General features: G+C 43.4%; 1 protein-coding gene across 1 annotated transcript; it reads left to right on the top strand.

The window, feature by feature from the left end:
- The first annotated feature begins 1,458 nt into the window (after nucleotides 1–1,458).
- Nucleotides 1,459–19,166, top strand: RANGAP1 (Ran GTPase activating protein 1). Its single transcript, XM_010175070.1, has 15 exons — nucleotides 1,459–1,593; nucleotides 2,813–2,940; nucleotides 3,841–3,900; nucleotides 4,561–4,740; nucleotides 6,019–6,153; nucleotides 7,367–7,525; nucleotides 7,712–7,825; nucleotides 9,351–9,450; nucleotides 10,187–10,271; nucleotides 10,686–10,842; nucleotides 11,344–11,457; nucleotides 11,771–11,873; nucleotides 12,600–12,688; nucleotides 14,536–14,657; nucleotides 18,914–19,166. Exons 1-15 carry the CDS (start codon nucleotides 1,482–1,484, stop codon nucleotides 18,981–18,983), a joined length of 1,728 nt encoding a protein of 575 aa, XP_010173372.1. The 5' UTR covers nucleotides 1,459–1,481; the 3' UTR covers nucleotides 18,984–19,166.
- The last annotated feature ends 2,877 nt before the right edge of the window (nucleotides 19,167–22,043 follow it).

The raw sequence follows: 22,043 nt of genomic DNA, 5'->3' as shown, positions 1-22,043 counted from the left end.
GTAGAGTGTAGAAGAGCATCATAGTAGAACAGAACTTTTTTTTTTAAACAGTAGGATGATGAAATATTTAGAAGTTAATAATTGGACTAGGTGAACAGACTGACTTCTTTGGATCCTCTTTTGTCACTGCCTGGTAAATTCATCTTGGGTTGGAGGATGTCTTCTCTTTCTTCCTTTTCAGTGTGGGATTGGCAGAGGTTGAGAATGTCCATCAGTCTGTTGTTTGTGTGGCCTGGTAGGAGTTGAGTAAGTTGTGTGAGCATCTTTCTGCCAGCAGCACCTGCTTGAGAGGACAGTCTCAATTCTAGAGTTCTTTTCATTTCTAGAAAAGTGATGTTGATCAGCCTCGGGGATGTTTTTTTTCACCTGCGTCCAAGAGCAATACTAAAATTAATGAAAGCTGAAGAGAAGCTGCACTTTGGGGCAGCTGAAGGCAAATACTTCACAGACAGATAGCAGCAGGAAAGGATGTATGTACAGCTTTCATTTAGGGGATGAACACCAGTGCTGTTTTAACACCAGCACTGTTGAGATCCAAGAGCCGCAAGAGCGTAGGGCCACTTCTAAGTCAGACAAGAATGGAAGTGATCCAGTTTTTTTACTACAGGAATGAACCTTCATCTCTTTCTGACACCGGGAGTCTGTTTTATGTTGCTTCTGAGCACTAGTTGTGTCTCATCTTTTATCCCAGTGGAGCTGCTGGAGTAAGAAATGTGCTCCATTTATTGAATGGATGGAGGCCAGTTACTCCATGCAGTGATTGATATTCGTTAAATGATGATATGCAGATGCTACGAGGCATGTTTAGCTTCAAACTTGTGCCTCAAGGCAAAATGTTTGCTAATCCATCATGAGTGTAAGATCATCCAGTTTAATGTGTGTGTCAAATCTGTGTGAGACATCTGAAAGGGAAGAGAACCCACAAACCTGAGAGAGAGTTTTGTATGCAGCACACATGATGTTTGTGGCAACTCGGTTGTTCTAGAACTGTGCTGATGAGAGCACCACTGGGGATATCACCAAAAAGGAAAAACAGTTGTGTTCATTCTAGCTTGCTTTGGAGAACAGGGGAAACGTGCAGTGTGTATAACTAAAGGGTGGGATTTGTGGAGAGAGGAATGTTACATTTTAATTGTAAAAGTGTTGCCCAAAGTAATGTCTTCATGTGGCCTTAATCTATAGTTTTAGCTGCTGGTTATTTATGAAAATATTTATCAAAACCCAAGTCTCGTCAGTACTGGAAGGATCAACACCATCTGACTGACTGGCTTTGGAATATTAATCTAGGCTAGCTGTCACGAGTGAGCTATGAGGAAAACACTAGTGACACTGAAAACTCAAGTTGATATCCCAGGAACAAAAAACAAATTAGTGTTCAAATAAATATGACTATTCAGAAGGATTATGTATTGTAGTTTGCTTTTTTTATGCTGACACTTTCTTTTAATTGACAGCTCTTTCACATTTGGAAAAGCAGAAAAATGGCATCAGAAGACATCACTAAGCTTGCCGAGTCACTTGCCAAAACCAAAGTTGGTGGTGGACAGTTGAGCTTCAAGGGCCAGAGCCTTAAGCTCAATACAGCTGAAGATGGTAAGAGAAAATACCCTTGTGTTTGGGAAGTGTCTCTTTGAAGTCTTGTGGTGAACCTCCTGCTAATCCTGCATGGCCAAGTTGTCATATTAGCTGTGATGGAAAGGTCTTTCAGCTACAGCTGCTTCTGGTAGAGACATTTCCTTCTCTTCTTGTAGCCTGCTTTGACCTGGTGCCCTGGCAGTGCTGCAGCTGTCAGAACTGGGGTTTGGCTCCCTGGTGTGTGATTCTTGTTTTCTTGCTCTTCTCTCTCAGTGCTTTTGACAGTCACTGCATTAGAAGTCAGTGCTCCTTTTAGAAACAGTAAGCAAGTGCATGACAGCACTTGGAACAAGTAGATGCTTCAAAGACCTTCACAGAGGAGTAGGCTGAATTGTTATTCCACTGCAGTAGTCCAGCTTCGTCCCAAATTCTGATCAATTGGTTAGACTCTTGTAGGTTTTTTCTGGAATATCTCTCTTGCTGGTGTATGTGTATTTAGCATTTAAAAATGTCTTGCAGTGGCTGCTAATATAGTAAATATCTGGAGAATACTCTTAGATAAACATTTCTGCTACATTGAGAAACAACGTGTTCTTCAGAGAGATTATTTGCTGTAGTGCGTACCTTTTTTTACTGATTCCAAAGGTGATGCTTTTTTATAGGCCATTTTAGTTGTACTGAGCTACGGGGAGAGGCTTTGGAGCTTGGGAATGATAGCAAGTGCCACTGACAGGAGAGTCTGCAGCTGGCTCCTGTGTCTTGCACAGGATTACTCTAGTTGCATTGTTCCACCCTGACATATTTGCTACACAGGCATCTCCTTCTGTCAGTCAGTGGGAACTTCTTCCTGTTGATGTGGCACCAATTCCCATTGACTTTTAGCTTAGCCCTTGCACATTTGTAGGCACATGCACTCTAGCTCCTAAATGATGTGCTGAATGGCAGAGGAATCTTACTTAGGAAGTAAGGAGACTTACTTTTGCAAATAGGAGGATGGCTATCAGAGAATGGAACTAGAAATAAATTATGAAGAGGCAGGGTGGGGATTGGAGAATGTTCTCTATAGTAACCTGACATTTTAGTTCTGTTCTCCATTGATGTTCCAGGATTCTTTCAGATAATGTTGTTCAGGTGTTTTTGCTAAGGGTAGAGTTGAGCAAGTATTGCTGCATCAGAGTGTTAGTGTGTTACTTAAGGTGATAGTTAAAAGGCCAACTAGACTATCTGCTTTTTGCAGCTGAAGAAGTGATCAAGCAAATTGAGGAATTTGATGGCCTGGAAGCATTGCGCCTGGAAGGCAACACAGTGGGTGTGGAGGCAGCAAAGGTCATTGCCAAAGCCTTGGAGAAGAAATCGGAGCTCAAGGTGAGATCCTCAAGTGGGTGGTGGTGAAAGGAAAGAGGTAATGGAGAAATACTAGAGGCCTATCTGTGCTCTTCCTGCAGTGGTCTTGGCCCTAAAGCTTGCTTGGTGATTCTTCCAGTAGGAAGAACAACCGTAGGAAAATATGGCAGAACTTGGGGATTTTGAGATAGTGGGAATGCTTTCTGCATTTCTAACTGTTCCTGTTCAGAAGGCTTCCAATCTTAAAGCTGGGAAACTGCAAGGAAGACCCTCTCTGCAGAGGCAGCATCTGTAATCAAAGAACGTGGCAACAGAACTTGAGTTCTAATGGTAACGCTGGGTCATATCTTCTGGAGGATGATCAGATCTTCTGAAGGATGAATCTTCAGAGAATGCCTGAATAGGGAACAAAAGATGGAGGAAATGCACCAGGAGGATTTTTCATGTCCAAGCTGTTTCCCTACTGCTCTCCTAGCCTAATGTTAGGAGGATGCTGGGCTGCTAGAGGCACTGTCCTTTGCAGGAGAGGAGCTGATTCACGTTAATCATCCAAGTGTGGCTTTTCAGGCAAGTCCAGGTTGTTGAGCTCCATACCTTAGTAAAATCTGCATTCTTAATATATCCTTCAGTTTCCTGTCGTGATTTTCTCAGCAGAAAAGAATTCTAGCTTGCATGCAAGCAACAATTCTTGTGTAGTGTTATTTACAATGTGTATTTTGGTGGCTTCATGTCCTTGCAAGTGAAGTGGTTGTAACGTTAGTTCTTGTAGCTCTTGAGTACAATCAAATGACAAGCTGAAGGGAAGGCAGACATTAGGTTGTCCCCAGTGATGTATTGCAGCTTGTATGTGTAAACCTCTGTAAAAACTACGTTGTCCTAAATATTTTTTAATGGTTTCTATCTGTATGTTTCTTATTTTAGAGGTGTCATTGGAGCGACATGTTCACAGGGAGACTAAGGTCTGAGATCCCTCCTGCTTTGGTAAGTAAAAACTAGATCTGAGTCTTCTGGCTAATAGAAATTTTCTCACCTGCCATGCTTTGTGTGGGAGTATGTTTTTTAGCACAGAGCTGATCTTTCTCTATGCTGTTAACACTAAGTGTCTCAGAATAGGTGAGTGATTCTTTTTTGCTCCTTCTGTATGAGGTGGAGAAGAGTTGATAAAAGGCCAAATGCAAGTCTATGTGCTAGTGAAGAAGCTTGTCACTGGGGAAAACATCCTCATGATCCAATAGATAGAATGGGAACTAATCTTTCTAAATAAAAGCATATGACCATCTCTTCCAAGAGCATTACAGAGTTCCCTGCCTCCTCGAGTCCTGTGAAGCAAGAACATGATAAACTCAACAGAATGAAAACAGTATTTCCTTTAGCAGTGTAGAGGAGGAAACTCACTTTGAAAAATGTGTGTTTGACCTAAAGGGATGGGATAACTTGGTAATTGCCTTATTGTTATCTTTAGCTTTATTTGTAGAACTTCTTCTCTGGCTTTAGCTGTAAACCTTTATTTCCCCATGCAGCTTTGCCGAATGCCTTCAAAGTGGAATTTTTTTGCAGTGTCACTGTCATACCTAGCTGCTGCACTGATGCTGTCATTAAAAGTCAATCCACTCCCACCCACTGCCATCTGTTCCCTTACAGATCTCTTTGGGGGATGCACTCGTCACTGCTGGAGCCCAGCTGGTGGAGCTGGACCTGAGTGACAATGCCTTTGGGCCAGACGGTGTGCGTGGCTTTGAGACGCTGCTGAAGAGCCCTGCATGCTACACCCTACAGGAGCTCAAGCTCAATAACTGTGGCATGGGCATTGGTGGTGGCAAGGTAAGGATTGTCTCCTTTTTGGGAATGAGGTCAGGGCCAGGACTTGGCTTCAGACTGCCCTACACAGAGTCACAGGATGGTTGAGGTTGGAAGGGATCTTTGGTGATTGTCTAGTACAACTCCCCTGCTCAAGGCAACTAGACCAGATTGCTCAGGACTGTCTAGTCAGGTTATGAATATCTCAAAGGATGGAAACTTCACAGGCTCCCTGGATAGTCTATCCCAGTGTTTAGCAACCCTCACAGTAAAAAAAGGGGTTTTGTGTTTAAATGGCATTTTATCTGCATTGGTTTGTGTGCATTTGTGCCTGGCTCTGCCTTCTTTACACCACCTTCTCCTGGTATCCTGTTATTCTGGTTGTTCTTACACATGGATAAGAACTCCCCCAGAGCCTTCTTTTCTCCAGCCTTAATAATTCCAGCTCTCAGTGCCCTCCCAGTATGTAAAATTCTCCAGTCCCTTAATCATCCTTGAGACCCTTTGCTAGACTCACCCCTGTATGTCCATATGGGAGCCCAGAACAGGATGCAGCACTCGGATGCATCTCACAGGACTGAGCAGGAGAGAAGGATCACTTCCCGTGACCTGCTGACAGTGCTTTTCCCAAGGCAGCCCAGTAGGCCTTCTTTGCTGTAAGCACATACTACTTGCTCATAGTCAACTTCTTACCCACTAAGACCCTCAGGTTCTTTTCTGCCAAGCTGTTTTGCCTCTAGTTGACCCCCAGCTTATGCTGGTACGTGGGGTGATTCCTCCCCATTTGCAGGATTTCGCATGTCCCTTAAAACTTAATGAGATGCTTGTTGGCCCATTCCTCCAGTCTCAAGATCCCTTCCCTCTACATGTTTTCATGCATAAATTTCTGAAATATGAAAAGCTTATTTGTTTTTCCAGTTCTAAACATTAGATTCCATGTCAAGAGAGCTAGTAGCCTTGAATTTCAGAGAACAGTATTACCAAGCCTAGCACTGAAGAATACTGTTGGATGAAGTGGATAACCAGGACTATGTCATTATCACTAAGACCCCGTATGTTTGCCTGTTTAAGAATCAAATGTTCTTAATGGGATCAATGTGTTCTAGTATTGAAAAACTATAATTTCTTGGCTAAGACTAGTGTGCAAATGTTGTAGTTACAGGCAGTTTTATTGCATACCCTAATGTAGAAGCAGGTGCAGCAGTGACCAAAGTATTTCTTGAAAGCTGGATATACAAACCACATCTAGATTCCTTCAGAATAAGATGATGAGGTAGTATAAACTGCTTGTTTTATCTCTAGATATTGGCAGCTGCTCTGAAAGAGGGTCACAGGAAATCAAGTGCCCAGGGCAAGCCTCTTGCTTTGAAAATATTTGTGGCTGGCAGAAATCGTCTGGAGAATGATGGTGCCACTGCCCTGGCTGAAGCCTTTGGGGTGAGTACCAAACCAGAGCTTCTTGACAGCAAATTGGAGCAAGGTGTGCTTGAGTGCTAACGTCAAAGATTGCCTCAGCTTGGAGGCAGGGGATGGTTGTTAGTTCATTAAAGTCACACTGTTTGCTACTGAAACTGGAGTCTTCAACAAGCGCAATGAGAACTGATGAAGGAATGTTGTTAGTTTCCCAACACATAACTAGTTGCTGTGTAAAGTAGTTACTTGAGGCAGAAATAGGCATCTCCTGAGTAGATTAATAGTAGTCCTATTCCTTCTCCCTGCTCTGTGCTAATGGAGGTTTATCTAGCACTGGGATAGGTGTACCACCTGACCTCATGAGTGCTTCTCTGCCTAGTTGTTCAACCATCTGGCAAATGCAACCTAGTGTTTTCACTAGGATCAGCCTGCAAGGGCTCTAAATGGTGTCTGGCTTTCTCTAGCTGTCACTGGCCAACTTGCACTTTTGTTGGAGGAAGAGAATTCACTGTGGTTGGGGCCACCTACTTTCCTTTTCCTTCCTCCACTGCTGCTAAAAGCAACTTCTGAATTATAATACATATTTTCAGGTATATTAACAATGCTATGCAGGTTATATGTTCTTTTTGGTAAAGGGTTGCAGCTTATATGTTGTTGTTTTTGGTAAAGGGTTGTCTGGGTTTTGACTAATCAGCAATCGTGGCAAAAACGAGACTACTTAAATACTTGAGAGGCACATAAAGTGATTTGTGAGGAATTCAGACTGAATGACACTATTAAAATGGGATTCATTACTGTATTTTGTGACATGCTGTTTAGTCCATAAACACTGTTCATACTAATTTTCTTATGAGTTTGCTCCTGCAGTCAGGGCAAAATGTAGATCTTAATTTAAAAAATACTGTATCCAGTGATGTTGCTTGGCCTCTTTCAGGGCTGTTGAACCACAGATGAAGAAAGAACTCTTGTTTTAAGATTTCCTAGAGCAGAAATGCTAGGAGGATGCTACCTGTGACTCTTAGAATTGAGGACTTTATATTAATCTGACACTTGGCATGAGCCTGCAATTTCACTTAGATTTGTGACATAATTGCTGGTAAATAGTTCTATGTAGAAGAGCTAATGGAGTTTTGAGTTGGAGGAAAACGATTTTAAGCAAATCTTAAGAGTGAAGCACCATACTCTTGAGTTGAGGTATGTCTCCTAACAGCTTTCTTTCATGTGCATCTTTTCCCAGATCATTGGGACTTTAGAAGAGGTCCATATGCCACAGAATGGAATTAACCATCCTGGCATCACAGCACTGGCCCAGGCCTTTGCTATCAACCCACTGCTTAAGGTTATAAACTTGAATGACAACACCTTCACAGAGAAGGGAGCTGTGGCCATGGCAGAGGTGAGTTGTTCTAAGCAGTTGCTTTGGGTTTCTTCTGCCTCCCAGTCTTCTCAACTATAGTTAGCATTAGCACTCTGGGTTGGTGGAGCCACATGCCATGCTGTGGTAGGAAAGATGACCTTCCAGGATTGATAGGACATTCATTTACTTGCACATCTGTACTTTCAAATTTGTGCTGTCTTGCAGACTCTGAAGGCGCTTCGGCAGATTGAAGTGATCAACTTTGGCGACTGCCTGGTGCGTTCAAAGGGTGCTGTTGCCATTGCTGATGCTGTTAAAGAAGGGCTTCATAAATTAAAGGTATTGTCTTCTTGCTGTTCAGCTTTGAATCTCTTTTGAAAATACCTTGTTTCCCATTTCCTGGTTTTCTGTCCATTCTCCTACCACTACTGATTATTTTAAAGTGGGATTCACTTCAGTGCAGGCTCTGTGCTCAACTCAAAAGCAGTAAGCTGTGTTGTAGATCAGTGGCATTGCCACATCCAGATAACACTGTTCTATATGGAGGTGTGCCAGTGACCTGTTTAGACTCCACTTGATGTTTTTGAAGCTGTTGGTTTAGCTCAGCAAGAGCTATTCAAGAAGTCTGATAATGCAAATATCTGATTTTAGAACCTCTCAGATGGTCATGAGCAGGGACTGAGATGTTTCTCCTTGTGAACAGCTTGCAATCTCTTCAGTGTTTTAGAGTTCATACAGTTAATGCTTTTTCTTTGTTAGGGCATGTATCAAAGGTCCAGATATTTTTAGTATTTTGGCAATACCACAGTTTCCTACATCAGTATTTGCACAGGACTTGCATTTGACAAGGCCTGGAAGCACAAGGCCTAAGTCCAATCAGTAATGTAAGTAAACCAGGATCTTTAGAAACACCTGCCGTGGGTCACAATTGCATGGGGACAGATGCTGAACACATAATTCCTGATCTCACAAGCTTACAGTCAAAGACAAAAATTCAGCTGAGTGCTAGTATTTATTTATGTATATGAACCTAGTAGAGGAAGGAGTAGGTGCTTTGTGGTGTGAGATCCCTTGCTCAGGCATCTGCTGGTTCTACTGGAACTTATGTCTGAATCTCCCAGGAAAACTAAAGTAAGGATTCTAGTGGGAGTATTGAGATGAACAGCCAGAAGTTAAATCTTTTTTTTAGAGTAGAAGTGGTTAAGGGAGGGTAGCATGAAGCAACCGCAGCTGATTCATTCTCTTCAAGGACTGCTTCCCTTTTGCTGTTAATATTAAATCTCTTCTCAGGAAAGGATTGATAGAGCACAGTGTGGAATGGTGGGGAATGGTGCCTGGCTGTTGAATAACTTTTACTAGTCTATCCACACTGTTTCTCTGCTGGCTGTGTTGTGTCATAGTTTGTCTTTTGAAGGCCTTAACTTGCAACATAAGTGTTCAAAAGGAAACGTGCAGTCCATTTAGTGTAGTAGCTACTCTTCTTCAGTAAGACTTACTGATGTGTGAATTCTGGAGTGCTCTTGTGACCCTTGAATAAGGGAAGATTTCCAGTCAGCTGATTGCTAAGGACTGAAATGCCTGCTACCTTTAGGAGAGCAGTCAGAATAGTCTGGTCTCTGTAGCTATTCTGGTAAAGTGGTTACCTTCAGTAGTGCTGCTCTTAACTGTAGCATATTTCAAAGCACCCCTTTTAGGTATATGAAGTAGGAGTATGTGTCATGTTTCATTTCCAATTGAAAATACTTTCTTTGCTAGGAGCCTCTTCACATGTGATTCTTTCCAGAACACTTGTGAGCACATGAAGCTTATGGAGATGATAGATGTTAATAGAAATTCTGCAAAAAAATGTTCTTCTACTTCTTAGGAACTGAATTTGTCCTTCTGTGAGATCAAACGAGATGCTGCTCTGACCGTTGCTGAAGCTATTGAAGATAAGGCAGAGTTGGAGAAGTTGGATCTCAATGGTATGTAATTTTGCTAGATCAAAGTATGTCTAGTCTGATCTCAACTAAAAACCACTAGGAAGAATGACAGTATCATGTATTCTAGCCTTGTAATTGTCAGCATTTAAAAAAATGATACTCTGAGAGTAGCTGAACTTGGATGACCTCAGGACAGGAAGCAGTTATATCCTGAAAGTTTTCTTAAGCTGTGAACTTAGTTAATCGTTAAAGATAAGCAGTTTGGGTACATCTCATAAGGTGGAAAGATTAAACTGATACCTATACCTGTTCTCAGTAAAACTCTTTAAATTGTTTGTTGTGATCTCAGATATTTTGTGCTTACAAACAAAAACCTCTGTGCACATCTCTGCAGAAGAGAGGGAGAACTTTGACCAGTGTTGGCTTTTGCTGTTCATACCCTGAGTCACTGCATTTCGGTGGTACTGCAAAAATTCTGTCCTTGTTCTAAAACTGCTGGGAACAAGAGCTGTTTATAGATTAGCAGGAAATGTCTCAAAGACACTCTGAAAAATCAGAGGGTTCATTTGTCTCCAACCATTGTGTAATGCTGCTGAAATTTAACAACTGTTTAATTCTGAGAACTGAAGGCTGCATTGCTTCCTCTAAGGTGGTGTGTAGAAATTACTGATAACTGTTCAATTTGATAAATAAGACTAGACAAGAATCTATAGTGAAATCCTCAAGAACAAACTTGTTTGCATCTGTTAAGTCTGCTCCCTTTCCCCTATTAACCTAGGTAACTGTCTGGGAGAAGAGGGATGTGAGCAACTCCAGGAAATCCTTGAAGGCTTCAATATGGCAGCTGTGCTGGGATCTTTGAGGTATGCAGGGGCACCAGAGTTTAAATCAGAATTTTTCTTACAATTTTCATCAACACTTTCATTCATCTATCTGTTTTAAAATAAACAGCGACGTTGCAGATGGATGTTGGTCTCGGTGTGCAGTGCAGTGTGGAGCACTATTAGGGGATTCTATAAGCAGGATAAGCCTTATGTCTTGTTTTCATTGATGGACTTATTGATGGATTCATTGATTGCATTCCTCGCTCTGTTTGCCATTGTCAACTGAGTGACTGAAGCCCGAGCGTCCTCTTAATCTGTTGTAGATGGAGATGTACTTCTTGCAGTAAGGCTTGAGGGGTGGCCGCTGCTTTGTTCTAGAAAAAATGTTTTGAGTTCAAATGTATGGGAATTGCAAGGGTGTAATTAATGTAATGGGTAACTCTCAAACCTTAGTGATGATGAAGGGGAGGAGGAGGATGATGAAGAAGAGGAGGAGGAAGAAGAAGATGAAGAAGATGAGGAAGAGGAGGAGGAAGAACAGCAACAGCTGAAGGAGAGAGGACAGGGAGAACAGGAGCCACTGACTCCTAAGAAGATAATTGATTCACAGGTAAGCTTACTTCCAGATGCATTCCTGTTTCTTCAGCTGGAGAAGAGTAAAGGAGGAATGAGATCTGGAGTGAGTCTGAAGGTGGAGCGCTGGCAGGCATTCACATTCCTGTGTGGGCTGGCGTTGTAGTAACAGTCAGGGAGATAATGCGCAGGAAATTAAGAAAATGGATGACTTGGAAACATGTTTTGTTAAGTGTGCACGTACACACATGCATGGAGGGAAAGGATGAGTAGCAATTGTAACAAACACAGGTAGAAAAAGTCTTCTAATGTCCAGAAAATGGTGGGAACCTTGTGCGTGCAATGCTATGCAGGTGGGCTAGCGCGTTCTGGCTATTCCAACTCTCACCTCGTGCCAGCCTCAAATAGTTTTCAAATAGAACAAAGCCTGACCTGATGTACCTGTGTCCTGACTTGTCCTATGTGCCTTTGCTGTTTTTTTTTGAACCAAAACATTTGCTTCCAAAAGCAAACCTGAGATGGATTCTGCCTGTTTCAGGATCCAACTCCAGTGCCATCTCCTCCTGTGGATGTTGCCACATTCCTTGCTTTCCCGTCACCAGAGAAGCTGCTGCGACTAGGACCAAAGTGCTCTATGCTGATAGCTCAGCAGGTAGGTGCTTGATCCTCCCTCAAAATCATTTAATCCCCAGAAGATTTGCATCTTCTTCACAGTGACCCCAAGGAATCTTATGGAAGCAGATGATGCAGTTAACATTTATACTAGCACCAGAGCTTCTACATAGAGTAACTTTGTTTCAGAGTGTTGCTTATGCCTTTGTGATATGGCCAAGGCAAAGCTGATGTCTGTCAGCTGAAGGCTGTAATTCTTGTCCAGGCCTAGCAGAGACCCATGTTCTGTAGCTGGTGAGCAGTGGACTGAATGGCCCTTGATTTTTTTTTTTTTTTCCTCTCTTGTCTTTCAGACAGATACATCTGATGTAGAGAAAGTAGTTACAACTCTCCTAAGGATATCCTCAGTCTTCAAAGATGAAGCCCCAGTGAAAACAGCAGTGCATGAAACAACAGGTGACCGGGACTTTCTTCATGGTGTGACCTGGTTTGGTGTCAAGAACACCACTGCGATGCAGAGGAAGGCCCCTGTGGATCAAGCCATTGGACTGTTTTGTCCCTGGCAGGAGGAAACCCCAGAAAACAAAGTACCAAGCTATGCCAAGTAAAGATTCACTCTGAACTTAGCATATCTTGTGCTTCCAGACTATTGGTCCTGAGGGAGTCCAGAAAATAGTTAAACAAGTTTTCTCATTGTGTTATCATTCCTTTTGGTTTCAAATGAAAGGTGAATTCTTGTTGGCCTTCAAAATTTTAAGGCTCTAACTCTTGCTGCTTGATTTCATCTGATCATATTTATATGCATGTATGCACATAGCATGCATGTTCAAATGCATTGAGTAGCGCATTTTGTGATGCATAGGACTGAGGTCAAATTACATCTCAAGTTGAGCAGTGTGTGAATTTTGCAGGTTTTTATTTTTGATTGTTTATTTGGTTGTTTTTTTTCTTTTCCTTTGTATCAGGCCTTATACCTAAGGACTGGGTGTTATCTGTCTTGGTGTTTCAGAGGTTACACCTAGTCCCTGTGGAGACAACTAGAATCTTAGCAGATATTAACTCCCAAAACTCCTTTAACAGCTGGTATTCCCTGAGGTCCTGTATGATCGATCTTGATCATAAAATCTGGAATAACGTCCCTTTTTAAACATCGTTTAATGTGATGCATTTATTTCTTTTTAGATGCCTTGATGAGAAAAGCCTTCGCTTCTGCCACATTTAATTCGGATGCATTCGTCACAAGCCTCTTGATCCATATGGGATTACTTAAGGTAAGAAAGCAGGAAAGAGTTAAGTTATGGTCTGTTTAGGCTGTTGGAGACCAGACTGGCTGGGTTTTGGGTAATTATGTTGCCATGGAAGCAGCTGGGTGCCTGTGCATGCCTGATGCCCAGGGACAATGGAAGTCTGCAGGTCCAGCAGAAATTGCAAATTGCAAGGTTGCATTATGATGAAGGAGGTGTCTGCTCTTTGTACCTCTTCTGCTTAATGTGTTCTGCCTTCTCAGTCATCCCCTAAAGATAGGGAGGCTCAGGTAAGGAAATAGTGCTGCTGGTGGACTATGGTGTCTATAAAAAGCCATGTCTAAGAGTCTAATCTACAATGTTATTAGTTTATGTAGTTCTTTAGGGCATCTCCTAGTAGTGTGGCTCAAAAATACACATCCAGCTACTCATGCTAGATCAGTGGCATTCAACTCCATGCTTTGGTGTATCTTTGCCAAATACTAGTCTTAAATATGTAGTTACAGGGAATAAACTTTATTGTGAGAAAAGATGAAGGGTCAATAGGAAACCTGCAAATTGCATTAGAATACCTCTAGCTTTACTTTCAGTGAGATGACTGGGGAGAGGTTCTGTCTGCAAACTTAGGAAGCACCTTTGCCTACTTGTGTTAAAACAGTTAACGTTTTTCACTGCCTCAAGACCTAGAAGCTGAGAATGGAAACTTGGACCAAGACAATTCTAAACCACAGAATAGCCATAATCTATGTTATAGCAGCCTGCTCTTAATTAGGTTTATGGATTTCCTCTGGTAATACCCAGCTTTTGAGGTACAGACAGCTGTTGACATGCTTGGATGCATCTTAATTTCCTAAAAATCAGTTTAGCCTTTTCCTGTATTCATTGGACCAATGCTGAGCTTCCCACTTCTCAGACAGATCAATAGAACCCGAGGTGGCTTTTTCTTCTGCAGAATGGTTGTTTGAGGGACTACCACCTACCTTTTACCCATACAGAAAATAGCAAATACGTATGAGGCACAAAGCACAGACTCGTGCTCCAGAGGAACTCTTTCAGGCCAGGAAGTGGCATTGATAATAAAGCCCTTGAGGATCAGCCAGCTGATTGCCATCTGTGATATAGAGGACTGTTAATGAATTGGGTGTATGTGGAGAAGGAGCAGCTTCCATCCATTTTCTGTCCCACACAGCTGGAAGCACATGAGCAACAGATATTCTTAGCACTGTGAACCTAGGAACACAGGTCCAGGGCTGTAATTGAAATGGCAATGGAGAAATAAATTAAATCAGTGTAAGAGTTGGGACACGTAGGGTAGCATCACTTTAGGAGCAAGAATAACTTAGCATCATGTAAGCAGGGAGATGACTACTAGCTTTATCTTGTATGTAATTGTGAGACCGATTCTGGGGATACTGCATCAAGTTCTGGAGGAAGCCTGCTGAAGAATTGGAGATGGTATAAAAAGGAGCTACAGAATAATACAAGAAAATTACATAATTAAGGCAACTGAATTCTTTTTGAATTGAAGTTTGATGGAATTCCTTAGGAGAACATTTTGACACAGGGCCTCTGTGAAGATTTGGCTGTTTCACTTGCACGTTCATTACTTCCCGTTCACCATCACTACTGCTGTCAATTGATATGTACTAGAATGTTCTTGATGCTGCTTTATGCTTCAGATGCTGGTGCTGGGCAGCTATGGAATTGGCTACCTTTGTCTTGAGGATCATTGCACTTATCTAGGGAGCAGCTTTCTCCTACAGTGTATGAGAGTGCTTCATTCAACAGAGAATTCATTGCCTCTGAACTACGGTGGGTTAGATAAAATAGTGATTGTCTTGATGTCTAACTTCATCTTCTTGTCCTTTTCTCAGAGTGAAGAGAAGATCAAAGCTGTCCCAAGTCTCTATGGTATTCTTATGACCTTGAACCATATGGTCCAGCAGGATTATTTCCCCAAATCCCTGGCCCCAGTTCTCTCAGCTTTTGTCACAAAGTGAGTATTGTACTTGCCACGCAGCTGGTGAAGCCATTTGAGGGTTAATAGCTACATGCGAGCTCTTCTGTTAAAGCCCATTAAATATCTGTTCTGAAATTAAGGATTAATAGTTTAATGGACCTCTACTTTTATCTTGCTTACTCCAGTATGCAAGATTTAGAGTAAAAACAAAACAAAACTTAATCCTAAAGAAGAAATATGGAAAGCTGACTTTGCAACTAACTGGCTCTGAAGCAGAGACTCCTAATACCAGTCACAGACAAAGTGTTTTGAGCTTAAGGAAACCTGCCACTGCCTGAGTGAACTATGAGAACTATGGATCCAACTGTGCCCTCCAAATCATCCTTCTGAGTATAAGGGTCAGCAGAGTTCTACCTGACTTGTCATGCTGTGTAACACTGAACACCAGTAGATCAAAACACAGACTGAATTTGTTCCTAAATGAAACTGTTCCTACTGGGACAGCAACGAGGTTAGTGATTTTTCTGAGAACTAAATTGGGACCATAAGTGTTGAAGAAACTACTTCTACTGTCTGCTTCTATTTAATGTTACTACTTCCAGTATAGGTATAGAATCGAGAGCTGCCCCCACCAGCTTTAGTTTCTTTAATGTCTTAAAACATAGTGAATGCAAGAGCTGTGGAAACCATCTCTCTTCTGGATTAAATCCGTTAGCTTCAGCTTTTAGATGACTTAGGAAAAAACACACCAAATAGACCTTCCCTTAAGATAGGAAGGATTAAATACTACTCTTCAGCAGTCAAAAGGAGAAACAGTCCAAAACTGTTGCTTTAGGCAAAACCAGCAGAGGTCTGCAATCCATTTGGAGCTCAGTGGCTCTTTGGCTCGGGATGGAACACATGCCATGTAGGGTGAGAGCAGCTTTTTAACGGGCTCCAGGATGAGCCTGATTTTTATGGTGTGGGAAAGATGCAGATGCTTAGGATCTCTTGCTGATGAAAGGCAGAGGCAACAAACACTTGTGGTCAGTATGAAACACAGGTGAGAGGGATGTAGTTAAATATTGGTAGTCTTAGCTCTACTGGGATTGGAAAGTAGACCAGTTGTGATAGGGGAGAAGTTTTCCAAGTGCTGCTGTGGCTGAAGCTGTCAAAGCTGATGTGTAGTAGTGGTGTGTGTCCAGCAACCAGCCACGCTAATAATTAGGCAGTGACAAGCCAATGACCATGTGCTTTACCAACTGAACAAATATACCTCCAACTCAATAATTACAGGTTTAAGAAAGAAGTGTCAGAACTTGCCACGTGAAGTTGTCCAGGGAGATCACTGGATTTCTGCCGTTTCCTACACTGCTGCCTGTGCCTGTGGTCTTGCTTGTTGATCAAAGAGATATGTACAGTGTAAGGTTCCCATACCAGCCCTAAAATAAAACAATGAAGAAAATTATGTCTGGCTTCTTAATCAGGCACTAATTATGCAGAGACCCAGCTTGATCAAAACAAGTGGCACTTAATGTCTAGCAGCCCCAGCCCTCCAAACAGGATTTAAGTCACTAGAAGCTGGGAATACAGAAATGGGAGGTTTTGGTTCAGTGCATTTGACCTTTCTAATTGCTTATGTCAGATTCCAGTGACTAGCATGGCCTCATAACTCAACTTGACGTGTCTTTCTAACCAAATATGCTCACAACAGACATTTGTTCCCCTCTCCCTGTACGTGTGTATATAGGCCTCTGCCAGGCTCCAGGCCTGCAAGATACCAATAAATGTTTGTCAGCTATAGATGATGATGTATGTGACAAAGTAAGAGTAAAATTCTGATCTTGATGAATTAATAAATAAAAATTGCATTGAATCCATAGTCAACATTTCACTACAAGTAGAAAAGGGGAAGGTCTCTTTCTGAAAGTAAGATTGTTCAGAGGTCCTGTAAAGCTTGAGTGAGAGCCAAGCATCTCTCACAGTAGAAGGCAGATCTATCTGTCTGTCTTTGGTATGTAAGGGTGGTAAGGCCGAGCCTGCAGTGTCCCTGGTGCTGTGAAATTCTTGGAGCTGAAGCTTTCTCTGATTTGCAAATCCCTCTGTTGCAAGGTGTGCTACTGGGAAACTTATGTCCTGTGCAATGTAATGAAGTCAACACTATATACAAGCAATATACCTTTGTGCTTTATAAATATATGTATTTCTAAAAATGCTTTCCCTGAAGGAACAAGGAGAAAAGCTGTTAAATCCCTTACAGTTGCCTGGAGAGAACACAAACCATTCAAGAACCACAAAGTCCAGTTAAAACAGCTTCTCCATTAACCTACACCCACTTGTCTTTAGTTGGAATTCAGTCAGAATCAAACCACGTCCTAACCTTAAATCAAACTGGTTAACCTCGTAATCTGCAGAGCTCGTGGGCTCTGTTTTGACCACAAATGTACTTCCACTCTGTCAATCAAACCCGAATCCTTCATTTGCAGCAAACTGGTTTGCATTTTTTGTGATATTTTCTAGATTTTCCTTTTAGGATTGCAGTTGGCTCCTTTGGGCTTCTACAGCTGTACAGTTCTTGTAGCTGCCTGGGCTAGAGCTCTGCTGCCTTTTGCTGCAAGGGACTTACTTCTGGCCTAGTCATTCTCCTCCCTTCTTCTGGGACAATTTGCAATGATGTGGTAGTGTTCTCTGTACAAAAATAATACTAAACTTATGGGTATGGACTGTAAGCAGCATCCATCTTCTGCTGCGGCTGTCAGTCCTCGTGTTCTCATTTGGGACACAAGAGGGTGCTGTGAATCCGTGTGTACTCTTCCACAATTCTGTGGGTGGAAACACTGAAAATCTGTGGATGTCTGCCTGCCTGCTTGAGACTTGATGGAGGTGGTGGTGGGTTTTTTTGTTTGTGGGGTTTTTCTTGTGTTTTGGTGTTGTTTTAGGTTTTTTGGGGTTTTTTGGTTTGTTTTTTTCCTCTGCTCTGTGCTGCAGGATTGCATTATGTCACTGGTCTCTTTCAACAGCCTGTAGCACAGAGTGGCAGTCAGTTTAACTCTACAGCAAGTAGGGGAGCTCCTTAGTGGTAGAAGAGGCTTGGTGTTAGGAGTAGGGGCTGAGGGAGCTTGGCCGTGGTCAACATCAGCAATTCAGGTTCTCTGAGGAGAGAGGAGGAGCTACCTAGAGAAAATCAACCTGCTCATTGCACACAGGGCTTGGTCTTCCAAAGATGGTGACTGAAATACCTCGTCCAGCCACTTTGAAGATAAACTGCAAGTTGTAATTGTGTCCTGTCTGTTCAGCCTGGGGTACTGAACGGCTCTTTGGGAGGAAAAAAAGGGGTTAGCGCTTCTCCAGAATGTGCTTCTGTTAAACTGTAGCATAATGGAGCCCTATACCAAACAACCTTTCCAGCTATGACCTGTGTACTATAAATCCAGAGATTAATTTTTTTGCTCCTACCTAGATATTCCCATCTTTATTTCAGCTCCTCCTTCTATCCCAAATTGAGTAGACCTCACTGCTGTTAAGGGTATTTTCCTGTGTTGGAGTAGGAGAAAGGTAAAACTAATTATTTCCATTCTCAGAGCAGTGGATAACGCTGGATTAAAATTCTTTGGAGGAAGTTCCCTAATGGATGGATACAAACTGTTAGGAGTTGCAGTGATGCTTAGAGAACAGCTGTGGAAACAGAAATATACATTAGTAGGAGGTGATGGGCAGGTTAGGGAGATTTAGCCCTGTGTTAACCCTGATGTGACTGTGTAGTTCCATCCTCTAGTTTCAAGGGGCAGGCCTCTTTTAAAGACTTGAGCCCTAAGACCAAAGTCACCATTGGGTCAAAGGTAGCAGGTGACTGAGTGAGAAAAGATTTAAGTATGAGCAGGCTTGTGTTCTGGGGCCCTAAATAGTGAATCTACATGGAAAATTCCATTGCTGGGAGGGGAAGGGGCTTCCACTCCTACCCACTTCCTGCTACACAGCAACACTGGCCTGCAGAGATCAACACTTTGCTGCTTGTTTTTGTACCTATGGAAATAAATATTCTGATTCTTGGCTATTGTCTTCCTGACTCAGACTCGGCAATGAGAGAGAGAGACTTTTCCGCAGCGGGCCATGGGTGGGCAGCAGTGATCTGTGCAGAGACCAGGGAATGGTTTCAGAAGAGATGACCAAGGGGGAAAGACATAGACTTTTGGACATGCAAGCCCAGTGCGTTTGAAATGGTGTTTAGTTGCTCATTCAAAGTCAGTTCTTTGCTCAGCCACAAAGCAGTTCTTAAATTTAGTATTTGAAATCTCTCTCTCCTCTTTCCACAGACCAAACCGTGCTCTTGACTCCTGTTCATTTGCTCGCCACATGCTCTTACAAACGCTACACCAGCTGTAAGAGACAAGAGACGTGCTGCTGTGCCCCTCCCTCCTCCTTGGACTGTCGTCAGCAGAGAACTCAGAGCTGTGTGGTGGGAGAAGATCCCAGAGCCCATACAGATGTGCTCTCCTTTCTTCCCCCCCCCTCCCCCTCCGTAGGAGATCTGTCCTTCCTTCTGCTTTCATAAACTTGGACAAATCCTTTTTTTTCTACTCCTCATGAAGTGACTCCCTGGTCTGCAGGGCAGGTGCTTATGCTAGAATAAGTCAGTGCTGCTCTGAGTTCTGCATGAATTAAAAAGAAGAGTCCTCCACTTCAGCTGCATTGGCAAGAGTGTGCCAAGACTAACACGGGGCCCAGAAACACTCTCATCAGGATCAACCCAGTTGTGCATTTTGTTTTATTGGACTGTGACTCCTGCCTGATAGCGTTCAGCACTGTGCAGGAGGGAGGCCACATTGCTGCTGCTGCCACCCCTGCTCCTCTGGGCCAGGGGAGTGCTTGACCCCCTTCTGCTGTTGCCGGGTCAGAGGGGCAGGGTGCTCCCCTTTGCTTCTTCTTTCAAGTCTAGTTGTCAAAGGCAGTGTGTGGCTGATTTGTATTTTAACATACTACTCCTGTGCTGCTGTGGCTTGGAATATTCGTGTAGTGTGGCTGACCCTGGTGGCCATTGCTTAAGGGAGCAAGCATATTTTTATTGTAAATTTTTTTGCCATCGCCTGTGTTGTTCCCTCTTCCTGCCCTTTCCCTATCCCTTTCCCTTCTCTTCCTAATTAAATAGGCTTGGTTTGGAAATGAATGCAATCTATGAAATCCCTGTGGAATATGTGTTCCCTTTCTCCTCCCTTTGACAAAACACTGGGACTGCGTACACTGTGCACATGTTTGAAAGCTTGAGCATGTATAAGAACATGAAGAATTAGGGCTGTGCTGGGTGTTCTCAGGTAGGGCTGTTGGGTTTTTTTCTTGTGCTGAAGGTGTAGCAGCAGATGCCCCTAAATCTCTGTGTGGAGGATTTACACATTTATGGGGCCTGCCTGTAGCACTCCTGTGAGCACCCAAACTCACAGGCTGGTCCTGCTCCCTCTTCTTTTGAACCTCTGAGAATCAACACATCTCTTTAGCCAGCAAAGAGTTGTTCCTTCCTTCTCTGTTTTCAGTTGGAGGAGGCTGTTCATCCTCCCTCACCAGACCTTACAATTGATATGCAGTGTAAGTAGGGCCAGTGCCAGGAAGGAGTTAAGGAAATGGAGTTAGGTGTCCCTTCGTTGTGAGGGGGAATACGTGCCACAGCTGGCAGGGTGCATGTGCTTGGCCTCAGTGCAGGAAAAGCTGGTCTGACCTTGCAGGGTGTGCAGGCAGCACGGACAGAAAAAAAAGGGCTTGGGGTGCTGGACTGAAATAAATTGTGTTGTATGTGCAAGACCTATTTGCACGCACTCTCTGTTTACATTCTTCCAGGTTGGGGGCCTGTTCAATGCAACTACTGGTGAAACTGGGGTGACTGTGGCAAGTTTTGTGTGGCTAGGATTCAGCAGGCAGAGGAAAGCAGAGTCTCTCATTGCTCTGGCAGGTGCTAGGGGAGGTGCTGGCCGTCATGTAAGAGCAGTGTCCCCTCATTAAAAAAATAAAGTTTCCCTAAGGCTAAGAGCAAAATGCATTTTCTTCCAGATTCTGTGACTGAAGCTGGAACTCCTCTGTGTCCAAATTGGTAAAAATTAACTGCAGTGAAGGTACCTGCACCTACAGAAGGAGCTTCAGTCACTGCGGGCCAAGCCCTGCCTCCTTCACTGCATCCCATCTCGTTCCTTCAGCTGTCTGTTGCAAAAGCAAATCTGTTTGTTAAGTTTTGCCATGATCTTGAGGGCAAAACCAAGACATAAAATAATCTGTATTTTCTGTAAGTCTTGAACTTAGTGCAGCTTTCCTTGAAGCTCCCTGGCCTCTTGTCCCTCTGTCCTGGAGGAAGGTCATGGAGAAAAGGAATGCCATGCAGAACAGAAGTGCAGAGACCAGGCCAAGAGGTGAACCTCTACAGGAGGCTATCTGTCTGCGGTTGGTCCCGTGGAGATGTCATGTGTGCAAGGCTGTCTGACAGAGCCTGTGAAGGTCAGAGGGATGCTGCTGCTTGCACAAAGACCTGTGGGCCAGGCTGTGGGGAGAACCTGTGTGGGAAGCTTTGAGTAGCCAAGCTATAGTAGCAGAACAAGTGTGAGATGTCGATGCCTAAGTTTCTTTCAAAAGCAAACAATATTTAGAAATAGGATTTTCTTGGTCCTGGTATTCAGTGTCAAGATTAGATGTCTACAGGAAAAAGGGGTGTGTGAGGGTGGAAGTGGCTATCGCTGCAGGAGACAGGTTCCCTTCTAGGTAGGGCATGGACTCAGAAGTCCTTTAAAATTAGTTAATGCCTCATATTTTGGGGGGGAGGTGGGAGGAAGAGGATGGGAATTGTTAACTCTGGTTTCCATTAGAAGTTGCTCCCATAAGATGACCGTTTCCCAGTGGTGCCCTGGAGGACTTGGGGTCATTCCAGTGCTGCTTCAGCCTGTCTTCTGCAACCACCTCACCCCAAAAGCACTGCTGTGGTCAGAAGTATTTTTAATTTGAACTGAGTCCAGCAAGGCAGTGGTGGTGCTGAGCTCTGTCTGCATGGAGCAGTTGTGGGTGCATCTGTGAGCAGTGAAACCCGGCAGTGGAAGCAATAGGATTTGGCTCCCTGCAGGTGGAGCATTTTCTTTAATGCAAAGCAAAAGTATCTGGCCTGGCAGAGGTGGTTTAAACCCCACCAAGTGGAAGTGCAAATGTGCTGCCTTCATGTCCCACGTCCCATCAGAGAGCAAAGACTGGGTGCCTCCCTGCAGCCTCGGTAGCAGCTAAAGCTGGTAAGTTCATTGCTGGGTGAATGAACAAACTAGAGCCTGGAGGGAGGCTGGGGAAAGGGCAGACATGGTCCTCGGTGCCTGGTATCACACCTTGACCTCCTTGCAGTCAGCCCTCCAGCAGAGCCCAGGCCACCACCAGGGAGGTGTTGCTGCCCATGTGGTTGGCCAGGCAGAGGTGGCGGCTCCTGGTCAC

The sequence above is a fragment of the Antrostomus carolinensis genome, unplaced genomic scaffold, assembly GCF_000700745.2.
Source record: "Antrostomus carolinensis isolate BGI_N321 unplaced genomic scaffold, ASM70074v2 scaffold34539, whole genome shotgun sequence".
NCBI classification, from domain to species: domain Eukaryota; kingdom Metazoa; phylum Chordata; class Aves; order Caprimulgiformes; family Caprimulgidae; genus Antrostomus; species Antrostomus carolinensis.
The sequence above is the reverse complement of the archived record's forward strand: the minus strand, read 5'-3'. Positions and strand labels throughout refer to the sequence as shown.

Excerpts from the sequence above, each read along its gene's own strand:
- RANGAP1 (XM_010175070.1), top strand. The coding sequence starts at position 1,482 with ATGGCATCAGAAGACATCACTAAGCTTGCCGAGTCACTTGCCAAAACC. Across the intron at positions 3,901-4,560 it reads CTGAGATCCCTCCTGCTTTG|ATCTCTTTGGGGGATGCACT; the intron begins GTAAGTAAAAAC and ends GTTCCCTTACAG. Across the intron at positions 11,874-12,599 it reads AGCAGTGCATGAAACAACAG|ATGCCTTGATGAGAAAAGCC; the intron begins GTGACCGGGACT and ends ATTTCTTTTTAG.